Below are 25,053 nucleotides of genomic sequence, written 5' to 3' on the forward strand. Positions count from 1 at the left end.
GATGTCACAATGTGAGACAAAAGAAGCTCCTCTTGTGTTTCCTTGTTAACAACTGACTCAATGCCATAGTCTGCTAAGGTGTTCAAGTAATTGGTAACCATGTCTTTCTCTGAGCTTAAAATGTCTATGTTTATGTCTCCAATGAGACAAATGTTCGCATTAGGAGGTAAGCAACTTAGATATTGTGTTTGTCCATTCAACAAATTTTTGCACACGTTCAGAGGGGGGACGATACATCGCAGCTAACACCAAAACCACGTTAGAATTTTCCAAGTGAAAGGCAAGGCTTTCCGCTCCCATAAAGGAAAATGTCGTAATTGTAGTTACCTATTTAGACTTGATGGATACTGCTATTCCACCACCTCTCCTGGATGTTCTTGTAAAAAAGTGTTCTTGGTAATTTGGTACATGAAATTGCAACAACATATCATCTTGAACATTAATCTCCGATTGTATAAATGCATCCACTAAGGCCAAAATGTCAGCAACATCAACAAGGAGCTGATCCCAGTATTTTCTTATGCTTCTTATGTTTGTGTGAACGACTGAAATAGCAGGCTTATCACTGAAATAGCAGGCTTATCACAGTTTTCGAAGATAGATCCTAATGAACCAAAGTCCAGGAGAGAAATATTGTTTATCACCATGAATTTAAACCATCTTATCGATGTCAGCGACTGAGGCAATCTTGATGGCAGGGCCTCCGTCTTCCTTTTGTACAAAGATCTTTGCATTCCTTACCTAGACACACTTATAGCTGTTTTCCTTGCCTTTAGATTGAGTTTTTTCAAAAAGGTTCCTTAGTAGCTAGGGTCAGGCTTTCATTGAAATACATAGCAGGTACATTTTTTTTTTCTATGCCGAGGCACGAAGCTTGTGACGTGCAGTCAGCCAAGTGTCCCGCAAAAAAAACGGGGACGAAAATCAAATGTGCACAATCAGCGTTTTATCTTTTCTGGCAGGCAGACGGTGGACCAGGACTATGTCACAGGGTCCAGAATCTATTATTTCTAGCTTCTGTGTGAGATCCATGATAGCAGTTCGCAAGTTTTCTTCTGATGAAAATGGAAGCCCACGTAGCTCCAGGTCAGACAGACTCTTACACTTCTCACAGCCATTAATATCAGCCCGCAACTGAACAACCTCATTAGATTGGGTATTCACAGTTGCTCTCAGCAACACTTGAGTTTCTAGGCTTTCCAAGGCAGAGTCTGACTCTTTCGTCTGTATCAAAACCCTTTCGTCTATATCATCTGTGTGATAAGCTGATGACAGGAACTGTACAGAGTTTTTCAATTAATCTATAGTCTCCTTCACTGATAGCCCTTCATCTATTTTTCTATTTCATAGCTTAGAGCTTGTTGAGCTTTTCTCGAAGAGGCAAAAGAATGACTGCCATGTCATTAATACCCTTTAGTTCTTCCATGAGAGTGTTTAATTCCTTTATGAAAGAGGTAGGATCACAGCTACTGCAGTGCCTTCAGGACTATGGGCTGTTAATAAGCTGTTATCGCTTGCAGGTGTTCTGCATTGCTTACATTTCCAGGCCTCTCTTTTAGCCACACCCATTGCTGCAAAGGTGTTTTCAGCCACACCCAAGCAGTTTTTGCCAAGGTGATAGCCTAGCTTGCATTCCAAACATTTCAGGAACCTGCCATCACCTGGCAGCTTCTCTGAGCACGATTTACATTTGGTTCAGTCTGGCAAGGTCACAAAAATATAGACAGCACTGAATATTCTGTTCGCTCAATAATTATCACATCAGCACAGGGTTCAACATAATACATTACTTTTAGCATCAGCACGAGACTCAACATAATCAGACAGCAGTCTGCAGCACAGGCAATGAACTATGCTTTTGAAGTTAATGGCTCACCTGCCAAGACAATAAACATGGCGATAACTATTCAGTGATAGCTTTGCCACCGACTGTGGAGCACTGTTGATTTGGGAGCGTCTATTATAGTGCAGTGAAAGATCCAGGTGCCATGGTTTGTTGCAATGTCAAAGCTGGAAGTGGCTACTTTGAACAACAGCTAAGCGGGCCACCAGGAACACCGCCTGAACTTTCCAGGTGAAGGCTCGGGCTATGCTTGGGATTAAGATTTCCGCAGCCGCACAAGTTTGCTCCAGGTTATTTCACGGCGGCTAAAGCAGCACCTGCCAAGACGATAAATGTGGCAATGAGTATTCAGCGAAAGCTTTGCCACAAACTGCTAATAATAATAATAATAATAATAATAAGTGCAACCTGCTGTAGCCATTGAAAAAAGGACATGCAATTGTCTTCAACAACCGAAACAGGGAGAAAGTGAAAAATAAGCTAAATTTACTAAATATTGACGTTTATAACACTCATTCGCCGCAGTGGCAAATGCATGGCAACACAAACTGCGGCTTCTGAATGGTATCCAGCAATCAGAAGTCATCACATGTGGTCGTTTTTCCTTTCCATGCCCTTGTCACATTTTGTGCTGTTGCATTTAGCAGGATATTGCCAACTAATCTGATTGTTCATGTTTCTAACAAAAATCGTACGGAAAACGAATCCACAGCGCAAGCGCTCACCAATACCAAATAGGAAGAACGGCCAAGATCACCACATGCACTCTGTTCCATGTCTGGAGTGGGGTGCACAGGAGCCGCCATCCATAAACGAGTGCCTCAGAGTGAACCGGCTATACCAGAACGAGCTGATGTCTGCTATCGAGACGTTGAAGGAGCATCTCGCTACAAATCGTGAGAACCAGGTATGGAATACAGGCCGTCAGAGTGGACACGTGATGAAAATTGCGCTTTTGAGCAGGATGTCGAACAGAACCTGAGCTGGGAAAAGTAATAACAATCATCAGTTCGGAACAAGAATTGTCCAGGAATATACAGTAGTTCCAAAGCTGAAGTTTCGTTACTTGTAGTGAAAATGCTATGCTAACTACACAAATCTTACTTGCTCTGGTGGTTTATGCACTTCGACGCACACAATTTCCATAAACAAGTAGAGTCAATTAATTACATAAACCAACTTTTCTAATATTGCATCTATGGTGTACTTTTATGTGATACCCGAAAGAGTCGATCGCATTAGAAAGCAACCCTATTTTGTTTAATAGTTCTCGAGCATTTTCATCCTGTGATATTAATCAACAAATTTGGTACTCAGTACGCTAATTTCGCATTCAAAGGCTGGAATCTGGAAATAAAAAGGAACCTTTTCCCCCCATTGGCTGATTTCTCACAGCATGCAGCCTAGAAGCCAGGTGGAGCCAATAATATCAGTGCCACTGCTCTCAAAAAGAAGACTGGATTCCCCTTGTACTACGCACTGCCTCTACCTCTCAACCACTCCGTCCCTTTGTTTGTTTGTGCCTGTGTGTGTGTGTGCATGCGCATGCGTGTGTGTGTGTTTTGCTGCTACATTGAAAAGAGGCAGTAGCTGCAAAGCTGCTGTCTTTTGCTTGCTGACAGCTAGATAAAGAAGGAAATATAAGAAAGAATGGCATGCTCATGTTGCACCAACAATCATTCCATTCAACCGTCGTTGCGCACGTGAGCAATAGTATAGTAGTGTACGATGGACAAGCCTTTCTCCTGGGGCCGAATTTACAAAGCTTTTTGTTCTTCAGCATTCTTTCCATTACTCATTGCTTTCATTAATAATATGTCGAGCATAAGGATTGGTGGGAATTTGCTCTTACAAAAAATTCTAACAGACGAGTGTTTACTGAATACAGGCCCAAGGCCCATATTCACAAACTTTCTTACTCTAGAATTGCTTGAAGGAGCAATTTCCAGTCAATCCTGATATATTATTAATGAACACAGCCTGACAATGTCAGGTGAAGAAAAAGTGTTGTGAATGTGGACACTGAGCTTTCGCTGCACTGCACGAATTTGGCAAGATGAAGTATACTTTCTGTGCCTGGTGAAATCAAGGTGAAAACCATCTTCTACGGGAGGCAACCATCAAAATGCTAACCACTGTTTTTCATCTTTCGGGCATTTGCACATTGCTACTGCAGAAGATGGTCAACGAACTCGTTGCCAATGCTAGGAAGCGCCCGGGCCAACTTCCACCTAGAAAGCGCTCTTGGGTGGTCTTTGGTCACCCCTACTTCAAGGACATCAACGGAATGGTGAGCTGCAGCCAGCTCTGTTTGTTTTTTTCTCTCTTCTTGCACTCACCTAAGTTATGCTCCTAGTATGGCTGCTCACTCATAGTACTAAAGTATAAGCTTCGTTTATTGAACTTGGATGCGAGCAGGTCAGGTGAAGTGTTGAGATGACCCAGACTGATCAGACTGCGTTTACGTGCATTTGTCCAAGCTGGTCAAGTTAATCAAACCGATTCTTTCCATGGCGGGCTTACCCAGCCCACCTTGACATTCCCTTAGCCCGAGGAAGCCTCAGGCCAGATTTCCTGCTCAAGCGAACTACAGAGCTGGTGGTTACACCTTGTGCTCTTTTCGTTCTGTATGATGTCGAGCTCGGTAGCAGCAGTTGGTGCCCGACTGCACTGCTTCATCTTCACGCTAAAATTCATGGGCTGAATTCAAAAAGCTTTTTGTTCGTAAGTGCTCTTTCCCACTTATCGGCTACCTTCACTAATAATGTATCTCCAGCGTCACGATTGGCTAAAATTTGCTCTTACTAACAATTCCAGAAGAAGATAGTTTTGTGAATACAGGTCCTAAGGCTCTATAACACAAACCTGTTCCAAACTTTTCTATTCCATTTCTGTAATCAATCTTCCACGATTGGTCAAACTTGTTTCGGGCCACCCCCACTTCGCTTGTTTGTCATGCGACATAGGAAAACCATGAAAGCTTTTCATCTGATATGACATGTACACAGTGACGTTGCATGATTATACCAAATAAAAGAAAAATAATTATTTATGATTCTCCACCGTTTTTGCCATTAGCCTCTGCTATTGGTCAAAAGTTTTCAGGCTGTGCCCACTTCCCCCATCTGTCACGCAACGTCACAAAACCACGAAAATTCACCACACCAAAGTGACGTGTACACTTAAAGAAAGCATTAATATGCCAAAGAAAACTGAATTGTTTTTGGAATAGCCGGACACTGCCCCTGTTCCGAAATGAATAGAAGATGGCTGCCCATCAATCGCTTTGGCACTGGCTACTCGGAGCTGCCCGGAAGAATGGATCTTTTGCGTATAATAAAAAATTTTTCGTGGCAATATAGCATTGTCAAGCCCTTTCGGAACATACACAACATCGCTCTGCCAAATTTGAGGATCTGTTTTAGCTGCATTTTTATCCCCTCCCCCCCCCCCCCCCTCATTGCACGCTGCCACGATTTTATACCAGACACCGAAAGCTAAGCAAAAGAAGCGGACCAATCACCACCGCCGACACCACCCTCATCAGGTGATCTACAGTCACTGCTGCGCTAGCCCAGCCACACCGAAACTGTCTCCAATTCTGTGTGCTCCTAGGCTCTGGTCAGCCAATTAGGTAAGAGAAACTTGTCAAGTAAGGCAATGCTATTCTCTTTGAAAGCATACAAAAGTGACCTCCTAGGAGCACATAGACGAGGAGCGTGTTTCACTGGCCTGTTCAAACAACGCTGCAAGTCACTGCCTCATGCTTGGGTCGGCGATTACATAAATTTAATGTAAGGAGATTGGAATAAAAACATATTAGAATAGTTCTGCATTATAGGGCCCCTGGGCCTGTATTCAGGAAAACATTCATGTTAGACTTATTCACAAAAGCACAATCCAACCAGTCATGATGCTGGGCATGCATATTATTAGCAAAAGTGGCCGACCAGTGGGAAAGAGCACTTATGAAGCAAAAACTTTTTGGACTTGGCCCTTGAATTCTTATGAGCTTGTCATTAGCTACAAGCATGCAGTTTGCATCGATGGCCTAACATTTACAATTTCAAACTTAACTTGCATATACTGCCTGCAATTAAGCCAGTAAATTATCTGTCGGATACTTTTCTTCTGTTCATTCTTGCCCTGAATTTTGTCCGTCAGAACTATTACTATGTTTTGAATCAGCAATTTTAATAATTAGAGACAGTCATCACTGAAGCACAGGGCATATGTCACCTTGAAGAAGACAAGTCCACTTGTCGAAACGTTGGCTCCACCTTTCACCTTGTTCTCGTTTTGCTCAGGGTATATTTTGAAAGTTTCATTCATTCATTCATTCATTCATTCATTCATTCATTCATTCATTCATTCATTCATTCATTCATCCATTTATTTATTTATTTATTTATTTATTACATACTGCAGACCCTAGGGGTGTCCAGGCAGGATAGACAAAGAAAAACATGGGACAATATGGAAGGCAGGTTACACAATGTGAAAATCTGTGACATGTGCTTCATACTCTGGGAGATAGACATTTGGTAAATCACAGTCAAGTCCACCCTTTATTAAATATTTAAAGCTGGAGTGCCTGCTTTTTGATACTGTATAGTCTGTATGTGTTTGCATGTGTCACTTCCGCTTTATCTGCAAGGATGGTGACTAAAGCTATGGTGTCGTTTCTGTTTTTGAGTGTATCATATAAAGCTATGCTTACATGAACCTGTTAAAGCCAGGACGATTCGGATTGTCAGGTCAAAACCTGATTGTTGGCTTCATGTAAACGCTAGTGGGTCAGAGGCCGAAGGATCGTCAAGGCGGGCTAGGTCAGACCAACTACAAGGGGTGTGTTGACTCACCCTCATGGCAAAATGCACATGAATACTGTCGGATCGGTCTAGGTCAACCTGGATTCTGACTTGAGCCCCTCGTATTGAGTTCATATACATGAAGCTTTAATCACCTGATACTTTTCGGCATGAGGAGGAGTAGCAAACTCTTTTGGCAGTCACACACTTAGTGCATTGATGTTGAAATGCTCTTTATAAAATTTCACATTCAGAGCATTGTTTGTGAAGGTCAGCACGAGGTTTGTCCAATGCTGCTAAACCGTATCTTAATATTGTTCTTGCAGTAGTTTGTGATGATTGAAAATTCCCACTTTGGTAATAACGTCATTAATGATAGAAGGCAGGTAGTTTTGGCCATCATATAGACGTGCCACGCAACTAACTCGATGTCCTCTTGAAAATGTTTCGCGTCGGAATAAATCATTATTATTCTGTGCGCCTTGAAGATAACAAATGTTGGTCTTGTAGTGACACAGGTTACTGCTCTTAAAGTGTGACTACCTTCGTCTATCCGTGTGTTTTGCTTACATTTCAGTCAGCAGTGAACTGTCCTCCGCCATCTAAGAAGAAAATTTATTTATTTATTTGCGGGAAAAAGTGTGCGTGAAGGAAATGGTCTCATGCAGGCTACTTGGTTGAAAACGCCTGTGAATTTGTCAAGTTCATCTGGGACCAGGCCATACAGAGAAGATATAATTTAGACTGAGTGTCTATAAAAATGGTCTAGTATTGCAAGTTGAATGAAAATGGAACCCCATGTAGCCCAGGATTATGTTAACATAGTTTTGTGCTATGCCTGTTGATGTGTCACTTATTTCAAGGTACAACTGACTGTTGAATATGAAACTGTTCATTGAATTTGAGCTTAACCCCAGGACAAACCTCGCCAAAATATCTATCAGGATGGGAGATGCTTCAGGGCTGTGAAATGACGAGAGCTCCTATGCCATGATCTCACCGAATATTGGTGTACGGTGAAGTGGCAAACTATGTTAACTTGCAAAGGCTAAGTGTGCTATTCCTCCCAGGAAATAATTAGTGTCGTGTAAATACAGGAGCCATCTCCTATTTACATACAGTGTTACCTTCTGGGGACACAAGCACAAATTAAGTTCTAGCTCTTTTGTTCTACAAGATAACTTTATTGCTGCAGGTTGCCAAACCGGCCCAGGTGCCGTGCAGTAAAATGTACTAAACCACCACCATCGGCAACGCCTTCTTTCCCCCAACTTCAGTCAGTGTTTGGACAATATGCACCTGCGCAATGAGCAGAGGCCTTCATTATCAAAGCCACTAAAGAGCATATCCACTTGTAAGAAATAGTATGTGTAAATGGTAAATGTTCTCAAGGGTACAGATTGCGTGTTCAGCCTTTCCTGGGCCATGGTAATAGTAGCTCTCCACACATAATTTTATTCATAAGCAAAGCGCACTTGAATTTTGCATAGCTGTGTACTCAAGCTGTGACATCCAGCAAGGCTTGCCTTCCACTCCTTTCATTTCTCCAGAGAGCCCCGATGAACGACGATGAGGTATCCAGAAGAAGACTGTGTCTGCAGGACCCATACCTGTATGGGCCCAAACCATGTGCGTATACAGGCGATACGCAGCCTGCAGCTTTACGTATGTGGCATGCTGCTTGCAACTGTTCTTGCCAGGCTGCACTTGCCAGCGCTTCCTACATGACAAAACCCCAATCGAGAGCACCCGTCATCCTCTTCCCTCATTATCAACTATGGCCAAGCCTTCATTTTTTCTTGGTTTTAGTGTACCACTGTGACGCTCAAGAGAGGATGTGAAATAAGGTCATCTTTTGTACTTGCTAGATTTCAGATGCATGAATGTACTGTTTTGCCAGTTTATTCCACATAGTGCTATATTTTTCAACACAAAGGTGGGAAAGCTGAGTATACAAATCAGAGCGCTCAGTCTTGTTTATTTGTTTGTCCTACATTTGCATCGGAAAATGGCACTATATTTCAGGCAAAATTTTCAGTATTCATTAACAGCAGTAATGTAAGCAGACATGTCAAATTCTGTGGTTGCATGTTAATCTTTAGATTCACTATCATTTGTATTGTTTTGCTTCAGAGAACATGGTTGCTTGGAAACTGTTATGGTTTCAAAATTAAAAGAATGTTTGCTGCATATGCGCTCCACATTTGAGAGATGCACGACTATGTCTAAAAGAGAAAAGCAATGTCTCAGTCTACCCAGTGCACAGGAGTAGGCTTAAGCATGAAATGGTTCTTTATTGTAGCCACAGCGGCAGCAGAAACCGTTCCTGCGCAGCAGCTGCGGTATCACGGCAGATTTTAGACTTGGTGGAAACTTTCGCATCAGCGCACTACGTCTATCTATGTGTGGCGGCAGGGTGTACTATAGGGTAATATATTATCATGCGTACATTGTTGTGCTTTTTGACGATGACCGTTCTATTGCGATAACAATTATTTTGGGACATGGTGAAAAGGTAGACAAAACTCGGGGCCCTACGCCAACCAAAGTAAACTAAAAGAAAAGACATTTCGGCTCTTACACAGGAGCCTTGGGACGCTCAAGGCGCATTCCTGCCGTCCCCGCCATCGTCCAGCTATCAACTGTACATGCGCTGTTCACGCACGAGGGGTGGTTGGAGGGTCTCCAGAGACCCAGAATGTGTTTGGCTGCAAAAACAATGAAGTAGACACACCTTCAACACTCTGCTCAGTTGACACAATGGCAAAGCTAGGACAGCGTTCTGCCTTCCACTGCTGGCACAAGCGCTGTTGCTGGATTGAGCCTGTTTTTGAGAAAAAGGTGGCCTAAAAACCTTTCTTCTTTTTTGCTTTTTTTAAAGAACGGCCATGTAATCAAAACCTAACAAGGTGGGCAATGGTGGCCATGCAGCTGTCATGTGTGTCCAGAATGTACATTTCCGTCTTCCCTTTTACAGCATGCAACAGCAGCTTGAGACAGCATGAGTTTTCGTCCTTTCCATTACACCTTTGTCATGCAAACCCTCTAACTATATGGTGGACTTGGCCCATTCATCACAACTTGAGATTGAACTTGCGCAGTGGTGCAAGTTCTGCAGAAACTTCCAGTTGCAGTTTCTGCCGGAGGTTGCAGTTCCAAACCGCCCGCAATAACCACTAAGCTATTGCAGTCAGTGGTATGTACGGAATTGCAGTGTGTGTGATGCAGATTCAGAGAGTAGTAGAGTCTGTACATATACTTTCGAGGCAACTGCAGGCAGTACGCTTACACAGCATAGCTGGTGCGCTATGCCCAAGTCGTTCTCAGCACAGCCCTTCACTGGTTTGGATGTTATAGCCAATGAATAGTGTCATTGTCATGTCACCGTCGGTCTCTGTCGTTGCCATTGCATACAGTTGGTGGTTGTAGTGGGGAGTGGAAGTACAAAGTTGGAAAGAATTACAGGAATTATGGGTGTGGGCAATCATGGTATCTCTTTCGCAACAATGGAGTGAGCGCAATCACAGCCACACTATTTCAATAAGGAAGCGGGGCAGTGGAGCGCTGCCCTCATTGGTTGGCTCATGACGAAAGGCTGGCGCTACCTTTATTTAACTTATTCTGGACATTATGTTTCATTTGCTTCGGTCTCCACTACTGCTATACCCTTTTTAAAAATTGTTGTGGTAAAACTCACCCTGAAAGGTGCTCTCCAGCTTTCAGTGTATAACAAAACTGCGATGGGGCCTGATGAAAAGCCCTTTGGAAGGTGTTTAAGAACTGAACTTGCTCAAGGAAAGCACTTTCAATTACCCATTCTGCATGTGCAATCTTGCTGTGTAAACATGGAAAGCTCAAGAGAAAGCACAATACGTGCAGTGCAGCAGCTTTATCCAGTACAGGTTGTTTTTTAAACAGGTACAAATCAGCTCTACCTCTACAAACCCTCGCACATCCTTGTTTTTGGAACTTCTGCTCGATAGGCTCAGTTGCGCAGCTTGAACGCAGCAGATTTTAGTGTCAAAATTGCCAGCTTTTCATCACACTACAGTAACGTCACCAACTACATGTCCTCTAATTCTGCATAAGAGATGGTGCGGCACTGTACACTCACTTAGTGTATAATTACTTTTGCTTTCAGGAAAAAAACATATGTAGTCTTCCTCTTAGAGAAAGCTTTAGCTCGGGCCCAACTCTGATGTCACCTATTCATATTGTTATGTAGTAGTGACAACAGACAGTGGATAGAACCATCGATAACATTCTAGAAACTTCTGATGCATGCAGGCGTGTCCTGCGCTGAGCGATAACATTTGTTAGACGGGGAAACGTGGTCACTCGATAAACAAGTACACATGTCAATATACATGTAGAACGCAGAAACACTTTTCTGAAATAAAAACTGGGTTGATTTTATTGATGTTTGTTGCATTTGAGAGAAAAAGTTAAATTGTAGTGAGATTTCATTGATGTTTGTTGCATTTGAGAGAAAAGGTTAAATTGTAGTGACTGTTGGAAGGAAAATTTTGAATTAATGCCTGAATTTTTCATAAGGAGTTTCCAAAACTTGGTAAGCTTGAAGAAAAATAGAAGCACAAAGTCTACAAGTTCATAGCTCTTCATGAAGAGCAGGTATCGCAGTTCTGTAAACTACATCCATTAGAGAATATAAAGCAGACAAATTTGGAATAATAATTTACATCCTATATGAATTTGTTACATTGTTTACAAGGGTTTCGCAAAGTCCTACTCAGATATTAATGGTCCATTTGTGAGCCATCAATTCTGTCCACTTTAGATGTACTGTTAGATGCAATTTACAGAATTGTGATATCATTCTTTATTGTTGAGTTGTAGAGTTGCAAACTCTATAGTATCATTTGCTGAAAATTTCTGATTTCGAACTACTTTTATTTAAACATAGGTGATTTAAAAAATAATTTGCTATCAACAGTCGCTAGATTTTAACTTTTTCTTTTAAATGCAACAAAGCTCATCAAATGTGGCGCAGTGGTTGCCAAGAAAAACAATTTCTTCTTTCCTATGTAGATAGGAGCCCACGAGCTAAAGCTTCCTCTTAAGCTACAGATGATATGAGTGTCTTTCTTTAATCTTGGTTATTTGCTTTGGTGTATATATGGCTCCCATATTATTAAGCTTTGTTCCTTTTGCACAGGGTTTGATAAGGAGATTGCCTTGCTTCAAATCAGCATCCAGAAGAATTTAATTAAGACCATCACAGACTCATGCATGCAGAGGTAACGAACTTTCCTCCCTCTTGCAACCCTCGTTTCAATTTTCTTTTGTGTGTTTGTGCGTGCGTACGTGAAAAGTGGAAGTATGTCAATTATAACAATTATGAATCTTGCTCTTTTAATTGCTTTTCTTTCTTCCTCTCTCTCTCTCTTCTCTGCAGACGAGAATACTTGATGCAGTTCAAGAAAAATAGATGCGAGACTGCGAAAGAAGTGGAAGAACTGGACGCGAAAGTGGCCAGCCTAGAGTAAGTTTTCTAGCATGACGTGCGTGGGAATTCGGCAAGTGCACGGTACAGTGCCGTCACCAGTCTTCCAGCAAGCCAACACTGGATACAGCTAGCACAGCCTTTGGAGTGCATGTCTGTGTGTGTTATGCGAGTACAGTGTGTACGGGTCATTCCCGACTTGTGTTGTCACTTAAGGAGTAGTGGGCCATATATGTAGGTCATGTCGCCAGGCAGATCTCATCAGCTTTTGTTAAAAGAGCAACCTCTGTTTCTTAAGGAGCCGAGAAAGTCAAGGCTTATGCTTTGGAATGGATGCGCAGACTGTGCTGTGCACTTCTTTCTTATTGTTTCTTTCAATTGGCATTGCAGCCTGGCTTCAGCCCTCGCAGAAAATGGGCCACTTGTTGCTAACTTCCTGCAAAGAGTTTATGATCCAGTGCACTCATGCCCAGAGCTGCTGCTGGGCCATGCTGTGCGTGTAGTCTCGTGCCACTTCTGCCATTTAAAAAACCTGAAAACGACTCCTTGCACTGTGGAGCTTCGAAGTAGAGGAGATGTGATAGAGATACCCACATACCACACGACCAGCAGTTAGATTACGAATATGGACATGATGTTATTCATAGTTAATGAGACCCCTCGCTCTGCATTTTTGAACCATGCTTGTGTGCTACCACTTCTGTGGCGGCGTCCCGAAAGTGAACAACATGAATATCTCTGCTAGATTGGGCGACAGCGGAGCTGGAGTGGCAAGTGTATAAAATAGGTAGAGAGGGCACCCTTAGGATACCTCGTGCAGTTTCTACCTGCGAAGACACACTGTATTTTTCCACTGATGGAAATGGTGTACAGCCCTCCAAGCAGCAGTCAATATACAAAATGTGGCACCAGTAAAGACCAACTGCACTCTTTGCAGGGAAATGGGCTTGGACCAGCTGCGTGAAATGACTGACCGCAGTATTGACTGGTGCGCGATCTCCGCCAATGAGGTAAGTTGCCAGCCAACTAGGTGGCAAGCTTTGCAGTTGCTTGCGCAGCTCTTTATCACTGCTACCTCCTTGATCTGTGTGAACGATGACGCCGTAGCCCTATCACTGTATACCAAGCTAGCTAGTAAACCATCTAGCTCAAGTCAGCCCTTTTGTTAGTTGCTCATGGCGGAATAATTGCCCACCACCATTTTTCATGTCTTTGCTTACATGAACCTGAGGCAACCATCTCGGGTTCATGCAAATGACCTGAATGTGACGCATCAGAGGCAACATAGCCTGTGGTTCATCACCACGCAGATCGGCATCCACCACAGTCCGCAGCAGTGCGAGCTGATGTGGAAAAACAAGCTGAGCAGGGATGTCAGTGCATGGACACCAAAGGAAGACATAGCGCTCAAGGCACTTGTCAAGAAACTTGGCATTCACGAATGGGACAAGGTGGCTGCCCAGTTGGGTGTACGTATATGTATGGTACTGCAAAATCTGCTACTCTGCTACTGTTGTTAGTTCCAATGCATTTGTGCCTCACTCGCAACAAACTTGAGGTAGACATAGAAGATGTCTTGTCCACAGAATTTCAGATTGAATATACTCGAGGGAAATTGGCATCTGTGTGTGCCGCCAGTATGACTGTTCAACTAGCATGGTAACAATGCAGTGCTTTGATTAGCCTCAATTTTTTTTCTCTTGGCTTCGAATGGTCTCGTAGGTTCTTATGTCAATGTCATTAAAGCTCATTTCTTTATCGCAAATTTGTTTTATTGGAACAATTAGTCTTGTTTAGCCTCAAAGTTTTTTCTGGTATTCAAGGCGGTGTAAAGAAAAAAAAAATGTTTACAATGTAAAAAATAATACACATGGCGATTGTTACTTAGGGCTTGCCACCTACGCAGATTCAATGGCAGGTGTGCTAAAATAAAGTGTAGTAGTTTATGTGTGTGCTCAAACTTGCATAAAGAAGAGAGAGAAAGAGACACTTGTGAAAGGACAACCATGAGCGAACAATAAAAGAAGCTTCAATGTGCTTCTTCAATGAATGTATGTCAAATAGTAGAAAAGCATTCAGGTGCTATTGGTAATTCCAATGGTTGCGCAATGATTACAGTGCCAGTTTGAAACCCTTAGTATTACTAAAATAAACATTTTTTATGTCCAAATATTCATATGTTAAGATGTCAATTCTACAATGCAGTCATATTCTGCTGACGAATGAAGTGCTTTTTGCTTGCTCTCTCTGTTGTGTTATACTGCTACCACATCATTCTAAAGCACACGCTGTTGTTTCTGGCTGCAGGGAAGACGGACACCATTCCAGTGTGCTGAGAGGTACATGCAGCATTTTAACAAGTGCATCAAGTCTGGGTAAGAGAAGTAGAGCTTCAGACTTTTGTTACAGCCAATAAGTAACTTGCAGTGCCACTACAATGGGATAAACAGATATTGCAAACGTATACATAAGTACTGCGTCTCTGTTCCGTTGTCGTGCACTGCAAGGTATTGATCAAGAACCAATTAGCCCAACAGTCTATTCTTAATATAAAAGCTTTACTTGCTTGCATACGTCCTTCGAACTTACGGCAAGGGTAAATGCGCCAAGGTCGCCTTACTTGACCATAAAGAAAGAAAGAAAGAAAAGGAAAGACATGGCAAAACTCCCGGAATCGCAACACAAATAATAGCGAAACTGCCCCAAGCTACCACCTGTGTGACTGTTCACATTCATGGTGATTATGCTACCACCTTGGTTCAGTTCAGCCACCACGCAATCCTTGTTTGAAAGGACACTAAATAGAAAAGTAAGCTGAGCTCTATTAGTAAATTTTACTCCTACAGAACCAGAACAGCTACTCTCACAGAGCTTGGCAAGCCCAGGAAAAGTGTAAAAATGACATACCAATGGCTATGCCACGTTCAAGTTCCCATATACTAACTAGTTGCATATGGGAGCTATATGTATCTGCTATATTACATTCTAAAAGAGCCAAAGACAAAAACAGCAAGTTTCTGGAACGTTATCACCGCCAGAACAGATAAAATACGGGAAGATACTTTAAAATCCATGTCACACTGACATGCTGGTGGTAAGCTTTCGGCGCTAATTTGGAAAAAGAAAAAATTAAGTTTCGCCATCAGTTTCTTGAATAGTAATCAATCTACTGAAATCTACTGAAATCTACTGAATGAAGTTCTGAAAGAATGCTTCATCTGTCTAAATTCAATTAGAGTTTCTCTTAGTTGTCCTTTTATAAAGCCTCAAATTGTTTTCTTGCCAAGGACGCCTTTCTGGTTCCTGCATTTCAAGTTTCCAATTTTTATTTTTGGCTCGAATTGTTCTCTGAAGATGAAAGTCAGCCGACATCTTTAGATGAAGTGCCCTTTCAAGCAAATGTTTTCCACCACATCTAGCTATACTAGCAGCTTCAACATGAAATGAATTTCTGGCCGAAGCCTTAGCAAAACCTTTCTGTAGTGCCTGCCCGCACATGATAGCTTAAAAAATATACATATGGGGGATTTGTACTTTTTTAATTGAGCCGGGATAGAAGAAACTAGATATTTAGGCACTTCCTGCCATTAGAATATATTTGGTCTTAATGCATGTGATGCAACGCCCACATTGAAGTCTGCCGTCAATATCAACACTGAGGCAAATCAGCCATTTAGTCTTACCTACTAGCCTTAAGGTGTGGCATTGCTATGGTAACCTAACTAGGAAAATCAGTTCTACGGAAGCCGGCAAGATGGACAAAAGTTCATGAAAGGGAAAAAAAGTTCACTCCTTAATACTCCCTAATGTGAAATTTGAGTGAAGCTGTACAGATGCTTTCATTTCGCAATGTAGTGGCAGGCGGAGACATTATGTCTATTACAGCACGTTACAAACAGAGTGAAGTGTGACGCGACTGCCTTGCTAATCAGGAGATTGCAAGAGGCGGCGCGTAGGTGATGCGAGGGCTCGATTCACAGCAGCCACTGCAGACAGACCTCCGCCCATCCAGAACTTCCTTTATGTATATGACGCACGTGCACTACGCTGGCGCCATCCTGTAGCCATTGTCACTGCAGAGCCCGTCTTGTGCAGCGCTACACTTTTCTTCTCACGCCTACACCATACTCTTCTTCTCCACTTTCCTTCTTGTGCTCTTTGCTATCACCGTCTTTCATCTCCCGCTGCATTCCACGTTCGCTTTCATCCTTTGCTGTGTTCGTTCGCTTGGTTATGAGGGACAGCGCCAAATCCGATGCTTGCCGCAAGAATAGGTGCCTCAGAGCTGTGCTCTAAAATTTGCATCCACCTGTCTTGCACCACGAAGCTACAAATGCCATATTCAGTGTCCCGTTGCCTTGAATTGTCGATTAATTCACTCTCATTTTCCGATCTGCTAGCCTCCTAGTTAGCTCAGGTGGTTGAGCGACCGCACCAAAAAGGCGTTCGGGCCTTTTCGAACATTCGGGCAAGTTGCAAGAACAAAACAAGATGCATCTTTGCTTAATGGAAAGCTTTCCACCTGACTCATCAAAAATCACGGTAGGACGAGCCCACATTTCGAGAAACTTCTTGTCACCTAAGTGATGCTGCTCCTAGGTGAGATGGAATCAGACCTCCCTCTGTGCTTTCACAAGCGCTTCATGAAGGCCTGGCGCTCGCCCCCCAAAAACTGCTTCACAGCGTGCCAACCAAACTTGATATGAGCGCTCGGCAAGAAGAAGCACGAACTGGTTGATCGCCTGCTTATATAGCAAAGAGTGAAAAAAATCAAACCGTCTGATGTGGAACACCTAGGAGACGAAAAATACTAGCATTCCGTTAGAGAAGAGCTGCGGGAAGCGAACACTGCGTAAAGATATGAACCGAATCCTCATGACCGCTACAATAAGGGCACACTCCACGAGCCGGGATGGCTGTGAAAGGCCTGTGACTCGATGGCAGGCACCCTCGCGCCAGGCAGTACCTGAATGTAGCTCACCTGGCGTTAAGGAAACTGGCTGTATTGATGCTTCCAGCTTGGCTTCTGGATTGATAGATCGTACCTTCGGCAATGCAGGGGGAGACCTGAGGTGAAGAGATCGACTAATTCTTGGATTGGAGCTGAAACTACATCGATGGTGGGGCAAACCTTGCGGAGGCATATCAGAGAGTTGGCTGCCGCCGCATAAATAACTGACAGGGAAACTGAGCGAGGCACACAACAATGGGAAATTGGGCTTTGCTAAAACAAGCGGAGTCGGGTACTAAGAAAAAAGGAAGCAAAAAAAAAAACAAGATCATCCGGGCAACCAGTCAAAACTTAAAAAAATGCAGTCTCTGGCCCCCAACTCTTTGCACAGGACCGCATTCATCATCATCGTCATCAGCTTATTTTATGTCCACTGCAGGACGAAGGCCTCTCCTCGCAATCTCCAATTACCCCTGTCCTGTGCCAGCTGATTCCAACTAGCACCCACAAATATCCTGATTTCGTCGCACCACCTAGTCTTCTGTCACTCTCTACTGCACGTCCCTTCTCTTGGTACCCATTCTGTCACCCTAATGGTCCAACAGTTATATAATTTGTGCATTACATGACCTGTCCAGTGCCATTTTTTCCTCTTAATGTATATTAGAATATCGTCTATACCTGTTTGCTCTCTGGTCCAAACCGCTCTCTTTCTGTCTCTCAAAGTTATGCTAGCATTCTTCGTTCCATCGCTCTTTGCGCAGTCCTCAATTTGTTCTCAAGTTTCTTTGTCAGTCTCCAAGTCTCTGCCCCATATGTCAGCACCGGTAAAGTGCACTGATTGTATACCTTCCTTTACAATGATAACGGTAAGCTTCCAGTCAGGAGCTCACGATGTCTGCCGTTTCTGATCCAACCCATTTTTATTCTTCTGTGAATTTACTTCTCATGGTCAGGGTTCCCTGTGATTAGTTGACCTAAGTAAGTGTACTCCGTCACAGACTCCAGAGGCTGACTGGCTATCCTGAATTCTTGTTCCCATGCCCGGTTGTTCATCATTATCTTTGTCTTCTGCATATTAATCTTCAGCCCCACACTTACACTCTATCTGTTAAGGTCCTCAATCATTTGTTGTAACTCATCTGCAGTGCTGCTCAATTATCGATGTCATCGGCAAACCAAAGGTTGCTGAGGTATTCGCCGTCGATCCTTACTCCCAAACCTTCCCAGTTTAATAGCTTGAATATTTCTTCCAAGCACGTTGTGAATAGCATTAGAGAGATTGTGTCTCCTTGTCTGACTCCTTTCTTTATGGGTATCTTCCTACTTTTCTTGTGTAGAATTAAGGTGGCTGTGGAATCTCTGTAGGTATTTTCCAAGATATTTACGTAAGTGGTCTGTACTTCTTGATTATGCAATGCCTCTATGACTGCTGGTATCTCTACTGAATCAAATGCTTTTTCGTAATCTATGAAAGCCATATAAAAGAGGCTTATTGTACTCTGTGGATTTCTCGATAACCTGATTAATGACATGGATGTAAACCATTGTGGAGAATCCTTTCCTGAAGCCTGCCTGTTCCCTTGGTTGATTAAAGTATAGTGTTGCCCTTATCCTATTGGATATTATTTTGGTGAATATTTTATGTAATACTGGGAGTAAGCTAATAGGCCTATAATTTTTCAGTTCTTTAATGTCTCCCTTTTTGTGGATTAGTATAATGTTTGCATTCTTCCAGTTTTCTGGGACCCTTGTAGTTGATAGACATTTCGTATAGAGAGCTATAGAGAGCGTATAGAGTATAGAGAACTTAAATTGAGGAAGACGCAACAAGCTATGGAAAGAAGAATGATGGGTGTAACGTTAAGGGATAAGAAAAGAGCAGATTGGGTGAGGGAACAAACGCGAGTTAATGACATCTTAGTGGAAATCAAGAAAAAGAAATGGGCATGGGCAGGACATGTAATGAGGAGGGAAGATAACCGATGGTCATTAAGGTTTACGGACTGGATTCCAAGGGAAGGGGAGCGTAGCAGGGGGCGGCAGAAAGTTAGGTGGGCGGATGAGATTAAGAAGTTTGCAGGGACGACATGGCCACAATTAGTGCATGACCGGCGTTGTTGGAGAAGTATGGGAGAGGCCTTTGCCCTGCAGTGGGCGTAATTAGGATGATGATGATAATGATAATGATGATGATGATAGAGAGCTACCAGTTTTTCAAGCATTATGTCTCCTCCATTTTTGATTAAATCGACTGTTATTCCATCTTCTCCTGCTTCTTTTCCCTGTTTAATGTCTTGCAAGGCCCTTTTGACTTCATCTCTGGTGATAGGAGGAATTTCTCTATCCTGTTCATTATCATTCTGAATGGAGTTCTCCTGAGTCCTCTGGGTACTTTACAGGTCAGTGTAGAATTCTCCTACTTCATTTATTATACCTTTGCGATTGCTGATGATACTATTACCCTGCTTATCTTTCAGTGCATACATCTTGGCTTGTCCTATGCCAAGTTTCCTTCTCACTTATTTCAGGCTGCGACCGTTTTTTACGGCTTCCTCAGTCTTTCTCACGTTATAATTTCGGATATAACTTATTTTCACCTTGTTGATCAGTTTTGACAGTTCCGCGAATTCTGTCTTATCTCTTGAGTTGGACACTTTCATTCTTTGTCGTTTCTTTATTAGGTCCTTTGTTATTTGGGAGAGCTTGCCTACTGGTTGCCTTGATGCCTTGCCTCCCACTTCATTTGCTGCCTCTGAAACCAGCCTATGTTACAGTTTCATTAATTAGCTCTATGTTATCATCGTCATCTCTCTGTTCTAAGGCTGCAAATTTGTTTGCAAGTACTAGCCTAAATTTGTCTACTTTTACCCTTACTGCCTCTAAGTTGACCTGTTTCTTCTTGACCAATTTTACTCTTTCTCTCTTCAAATTGAGGTGAATCCTAGCCCTCGCAAACCTATGATCACTGCACTTTACCCTACGTATCACTTCTACATCCTGCACTATGCTGGGTTCAGCAGAAAGTACGAAGTCAATTTCATTTCTTGTTTCGCCATTAGGGCTTTTCCAGGTCCACTTTCTGTTGCTACGCTTCCTGAAAAGGGTGTTCATTATTCTCAGTTTATTCCTTTCTGTGAATTCTACCAGCACCTCTCCTCTAGCGTTTCTAGAATCAAAGCCGTAGTTGACAATTGCTTGTTCACCCACCTGCTTTTTCCCCACTTTTGCACTGAAGTCACCCATTACTACTGTATATTGAGTTTGCACTTTTCTCATCGCTAATTCAACATCTTCATAAAACTGATCTGCTTCCTCATCGTCATGGCTGGATGTTGGAGCGTGGGCTTGTACTACCTTTAATGTATACTTCTTATTAAGTTTGATTACGACTACGGCTTAGTTTACTGCCCATACAAGTTACAAAAAATATTGCTTCCGAGTTCTTCCTAATGTTTGTTCACAATATCACTCAAGGTGTAACTTCTAGTACGCTGAAGTTTTATTTGTCATTTCCAATAGCGGCATTCAAAAGGCAGATACAGGGCACCATATACTTGATTGTCATCTTTTGGCACTGAGACCGGGTTGCCTGTTCAACGCCAACAATCCGTGAGTTCCACGGCTCGAGAGATGGCGCCACGCTGCGTGACCAAGCCGGCAGCGTCTGGCACGCTACGAATGGCTGTTTGGCCAAGACTGCACTTGCAATGAGGTTCAGTTCAAAACAGATTTGTTTGCTGTGGTATGGTGTGGTGGTGTGTTGCATTGCGAACATGCACTATACCCGTTTTAATATTGTGGCTGGTATCATCTCCAACCAATCTGCCTTGCCGGAAGCCATTTCATGCTTACATATACTCTCGATTATTGGAGAGCCATTACTTTTTTTCAACTGTGAAGCTTTCTTTCTGAGAAACCTATGTGGGCTTCCTTTTTAGATTCATGCTGCCAATTTTCCTATTTCATGGTAACCAAATTTACAGCAGTTAAAAATTTCGCAGCAAGCCTAAAGTTGGTTTCTCTTAGAAAGGTTGTAGCACAACGCCCGTATGAATACCACACCCTCTTCAGTAGTGCATCAAGTAACATTTGTCATCTCAAATTCTTCGCATTGGGCAGCTTGGCCGATGGGCAAAACTGATTTCTTCGCCAGTCACCCTTAACAAAATGACACTTCTTGCAGAGTAGGTGCGCGTATAATAATTTCAGCATTCCATTGTCCTCCTCCCCCCCCCTTTTTTTGGGGGGGAAAAAGTGGTCAATACCAATTTATTAACAGTATGCTTGTCATCTGCCTTACAGTTTAGCTGAATGCACTTGTCTTCGTGGACGTGAAGTCACTAGCAATTGCTAAGCTTACTGTATATCACAGCAATCCTCGGCGCAAATAGTGGCACTATTGTTTGCGGCAGAGATCACATAAGCAGTGCCAAGAATTATCCAAAATTTGGTAGATTTCATTGAAACAGTTGAATGCTGTATTACCTTTTGGAAGTAAGCCAACATGCAAACATAGAAGTATGTGCCATAGCGCCATTTAAAATGTGGAAATTTTGCCTGTTTCTGTTCACTGATTTCTTTAAGCATTGAATCAGTCCTTTTCTTTCTTCACTGACTGTCCTCCGATCGTTTTACACTTTAATAGGTTATCATAACAATATCTACAGATAAAGAAACACGAGAGAATGCACATACAACTAGTAATAATGATGATGATGAAGAAGAAGAAAGAAAAACACCCACCGATGCTGATAACCTTCCCAAAATAGGCCTGGGTATAGTGCATCTGGCTTTCCATTCTACACCTGAACTGTCACTAGTTCTTCAAAGAAAACTTTTGAGAAAAAAATAGAAGCTTTGCAATTATCCAAAGCTTATATTAAATTATTTTTGGCATGGCATTACTGTTCTGTCATTACCAATACCAACTGCCACTGACTGTGCATGCATGAAGTTTGCCGCACTCACATTATTTGCCGTAACCGTCCATTAAGTTTACTGGGACAGCGTGAAGGAAAACTGGGGAGGGGGTATTTTGTATGAGTCCACCTAGTGGACATGTGTATGACATGATTCGACAGCACTGAGCTACGTCATGCACATTTGTTGGCTGAATCGGCAATCTGTCCTTTCGTGGGACTTCCACTTTAGTCTCATAACTCAAGCTGAGAATAAAGGATTAGCATTGTTTTTTGTTAATGAGATCACCAGATTAAGAAAGACGATGTCACTTAGCCACGAAAGTGTTCATTTTTGCCAGATCATGCCACACAATTTGGCGTTGATTTGTCTATGCTTACTCTTGTCTTGGCTAAAGGTGTGCCATATTTTTACTTCGTGTTGCTCAGGGGTGGTATTCTGTAGGAGTCCACTTAGTGGACTGTCCATTTCGGGTGCTACTGATTAGATGTAGCTGTACGAGTGAGACGGAGATGAGTGGCCCCAGCCAATCAGCAGCGGCCGAAATGGACAGCCAGCTTTGGCAAAAAGAACGTTCCACGTCCACCGCCAAGGTCTGTGAGTGGTGGCGCTGGCTAACACTCCCAGGGTTATACAAGGACACATAAATATCCAAGAAAGTGGATGGGAAAACGGCACCGCGGTAGCTCAATTGGTAGAGCATTGCACGCGAAATGCGAAGGTTGTAGGTTTGGTTCCCACCTGCAGCAAGTTGTTTTTTCATCCGCTTTAATTACCATTAATTTATCGTTTCTTTATTTCATTTATTAAGCACAAGTAATTTCCACTATCTTGTCCTTGGTGTCAGTGTTTGTTAGCTTCTTATGATATGACTAATAAAAATCGGGCCCCTCGGTTAACCACCTTTCTTCTCGTTTAACCATGTGAAGGTTATTCTTGTCCTTGTGCTAAATGGACACCATAGATAACACAACGATGGAAATTCATTTACTGTTGCAAATATGACGACGTGTCAGGAATGGCATAATCTTTGTACTGTAGATTTGAACTCTCTTTCTCTGCCACATGCATGCACCGTTGTAGCACCCAAGTTTGGAGGAGAGAGTGCAAATAGTAGCAGGAGCTACATGTGTCCTGATGTAGACGAGTTGTCCCGTCGACATTGGCATGCAGCTTGCGCAAATCCCCCATGCACATAATTGATGATACCTTTATGATGGAGGCATGTTTTTATATTTAAAAGTGACAATCTTGTCAGTGTGTTTAGTGATGGTAACAGCCATGCTGGCTGTAATCTTTTGGTCATTCCTTATCAGGTCTAGAGGCAAGATCGATCGCAGTAAAATTTACAATAACAATTCATGGGTAACTGCATCATTAAGCGTGGTGTTATGCACCAAGTCTTATGTGTGACTGCTGGAGCATGAGAATATGCATTCACAATTCTGCAGGGCCTTCACGAAAAACGAAGATATGCAGTTGCTCAAGCTGATAGATGAACACAGGGTGGATGGCGAGATACGATGGGATAAAGGTGAGCTGCTGTAAAAAAATTGAGCATACTCACAGGCAGTCAAACTATCTCTTCGTGAGCTCTCTCTGACTAAGTTTCTCGTGCGTGCTTTCATGAGACTATAAAGGAAAAAACCTAGATTCCAGTGATCCTGCATCAGATCTCCCTCGCTTCACACTTGATCAATCAACGGTGGATGGAAACGGTCACCTTGCTCATGGATGTCTGCTATTTTCACTTTCTTGGGTAAAATTGGAAGAAATGCATTACTCCACAGAAGTTAGCAACGTCAGCATTTGGAAAGTCCACAAGCAGTTACGAATTCTCCAGAGACGACTGGCTACATTCGAAGTTTTACAATTGTCGACTATTACGATACAAAAGTTAACTTGTATAACTTTATAGTCATTTGTCTAATTACTATCTGGAGTTGCTATAGTATTATGTATACCGTAGCGGTAAAAGCAATTCTGAGGAAACCGCTTTATCATATTTTATCATCTTTCCAGTTCTTAAGAAATCAAGCACATTTTTTTTAAACACTCCAAGCCCAAGCAAGACAATGTGATCACAGGATGATGGATACTCGAGGTGATGAACAGAAGGCAAACAGGGGAAGCATAAGCCTGGAGCTGGCGTCGGACAAGAAGAATTGTCTTCATCAGGGCAACTACTTTTTCTTGCAAAGTTTATGTAGCTCCCTCTCTCCCGAGAGACCAGGAGCTCATGCGGGTACGAATAATAAGGTGAGGCACAGCTATAACTTAGCAGCATGACGTAACATGGGCATAAGAAGACAGACGTGAAAAATGACAGGTCATGCGCTGTCCTGTCTACATCCATCTTCATCTGTTCATGTTACATCACACTAACTTGTAACAGCTACAAATCCGTACCAAGTTGCCCACTTTTCAGCCACTCTGCATGAGATGAGGGCTGTGTAAAGGAAGTAAAATGATCAAACGGAAGGATTAGTTTTTACATTGAGAGAAGATGGAGGGGGGAGGTTGCTGTAGGTGCTTAGTTTTCCCAGAAATAGAGAAGCTTCCCTTAATCGTCCACTGTTAATCACCCCACGTAGGTACGGATTTGTTGGTGCCTTAGCTTGTCGTCTCTTTAACGTCGCAATCGCGAAGCGCCCTTAGGAAAGGCATAATTTTGTGATGTGTCCGTGCTCCTTCTGATCCCTTCGTTATGACGCTTGAGGCGTGGTCATCACAGGCAAGACACATTCATTACTAAACACCCTCTATGTTTCACCAATATTCATCTTCGTGAAATCCTATGACATCTCAAGCAGTTACCAATAAATCTCCAAGGAGCTCCACTAAGTTGGCTTGATTTTTCCAACTTTGACAGGTTTAGTTTTCAGTAGTGGCACGTCCTGACCCGGAGGTTCTTTGAACCCTCTTCTACGCCGAAGGTCTGACCACCGACTTGGTCAGATGCTCGCTCCGCAGCCGCTGGGAACTGCGGGCCAATTGTGAGGTTCATGCAAGGGATAGTGGCACAATTCTATTCTGACCAAGATATGTCTTTTGCTGTCAG

The 25,053-nt window shown here is 42.7% G+C and overlaps 1 protein-coding gene across 21 annotated transcripts in view; it reads left to right on the forward strand.

Moving 5' to 3' along the window:
• Positions 1-25,053, forward strand: part of LOC135905719 (uncharacterized) — a 155,756-nt gene that overhangs the window by 68,980 nt on the left and 61,723 nt on the right. For all 21 annotated transcript variants that reach the window (XM_065436706.2, XM_065436700.1, XM_065436736.1 and 18 more), the window contains 9 exons: positions 2,556-2,750; positions 4,020-4,133; positions 8,205-8,283; positions 11,831-11,912; positions 12,071-12,157; positions 13,056-13,128; positions 13,429-13,587; positions 14,426-14,493; positions 23,444-23,526. In XM_065436706.2, the coding sequence (XP_065292778.1) occupies positions 2,556-2,750; positions 4,020-4,133; positions 8,205-8,283; positions 11,831-11,912; positions 12,071-12,157; positions 13,056-13,128; positions 13,429-13,587; positions 14,426-14,493; positions 23,444-23,526 (940 nt within the window). The remainder of the gene's footprint in view (positions 1-2,555; positions 2,751-4,019; positions 4,134-8,204; positions 8,284-11,830; positions 11,913-12,070; positions 12,158-13,055; positions 13,129-13,428; positions 13,588-14,425; positions 14,494-23,443; positions 23,527-25,053) is intronic.

Source organism: Dermacentor albipictus, chromosome 1 (assembly GCF_038994185.2).
Source record: "Dermacentor albipictus isolate Rhodes 1998 colony chromosome 1, USDA_Dalb.pri_finalv2, whole genome shotgun sequence".
Lineage (NCBI taxonomy): Eukaryota > Metazoa > Arthropoda > Arachnida > Ixodida > Ixodidae > Dermacentor > Dermacentor albipictus.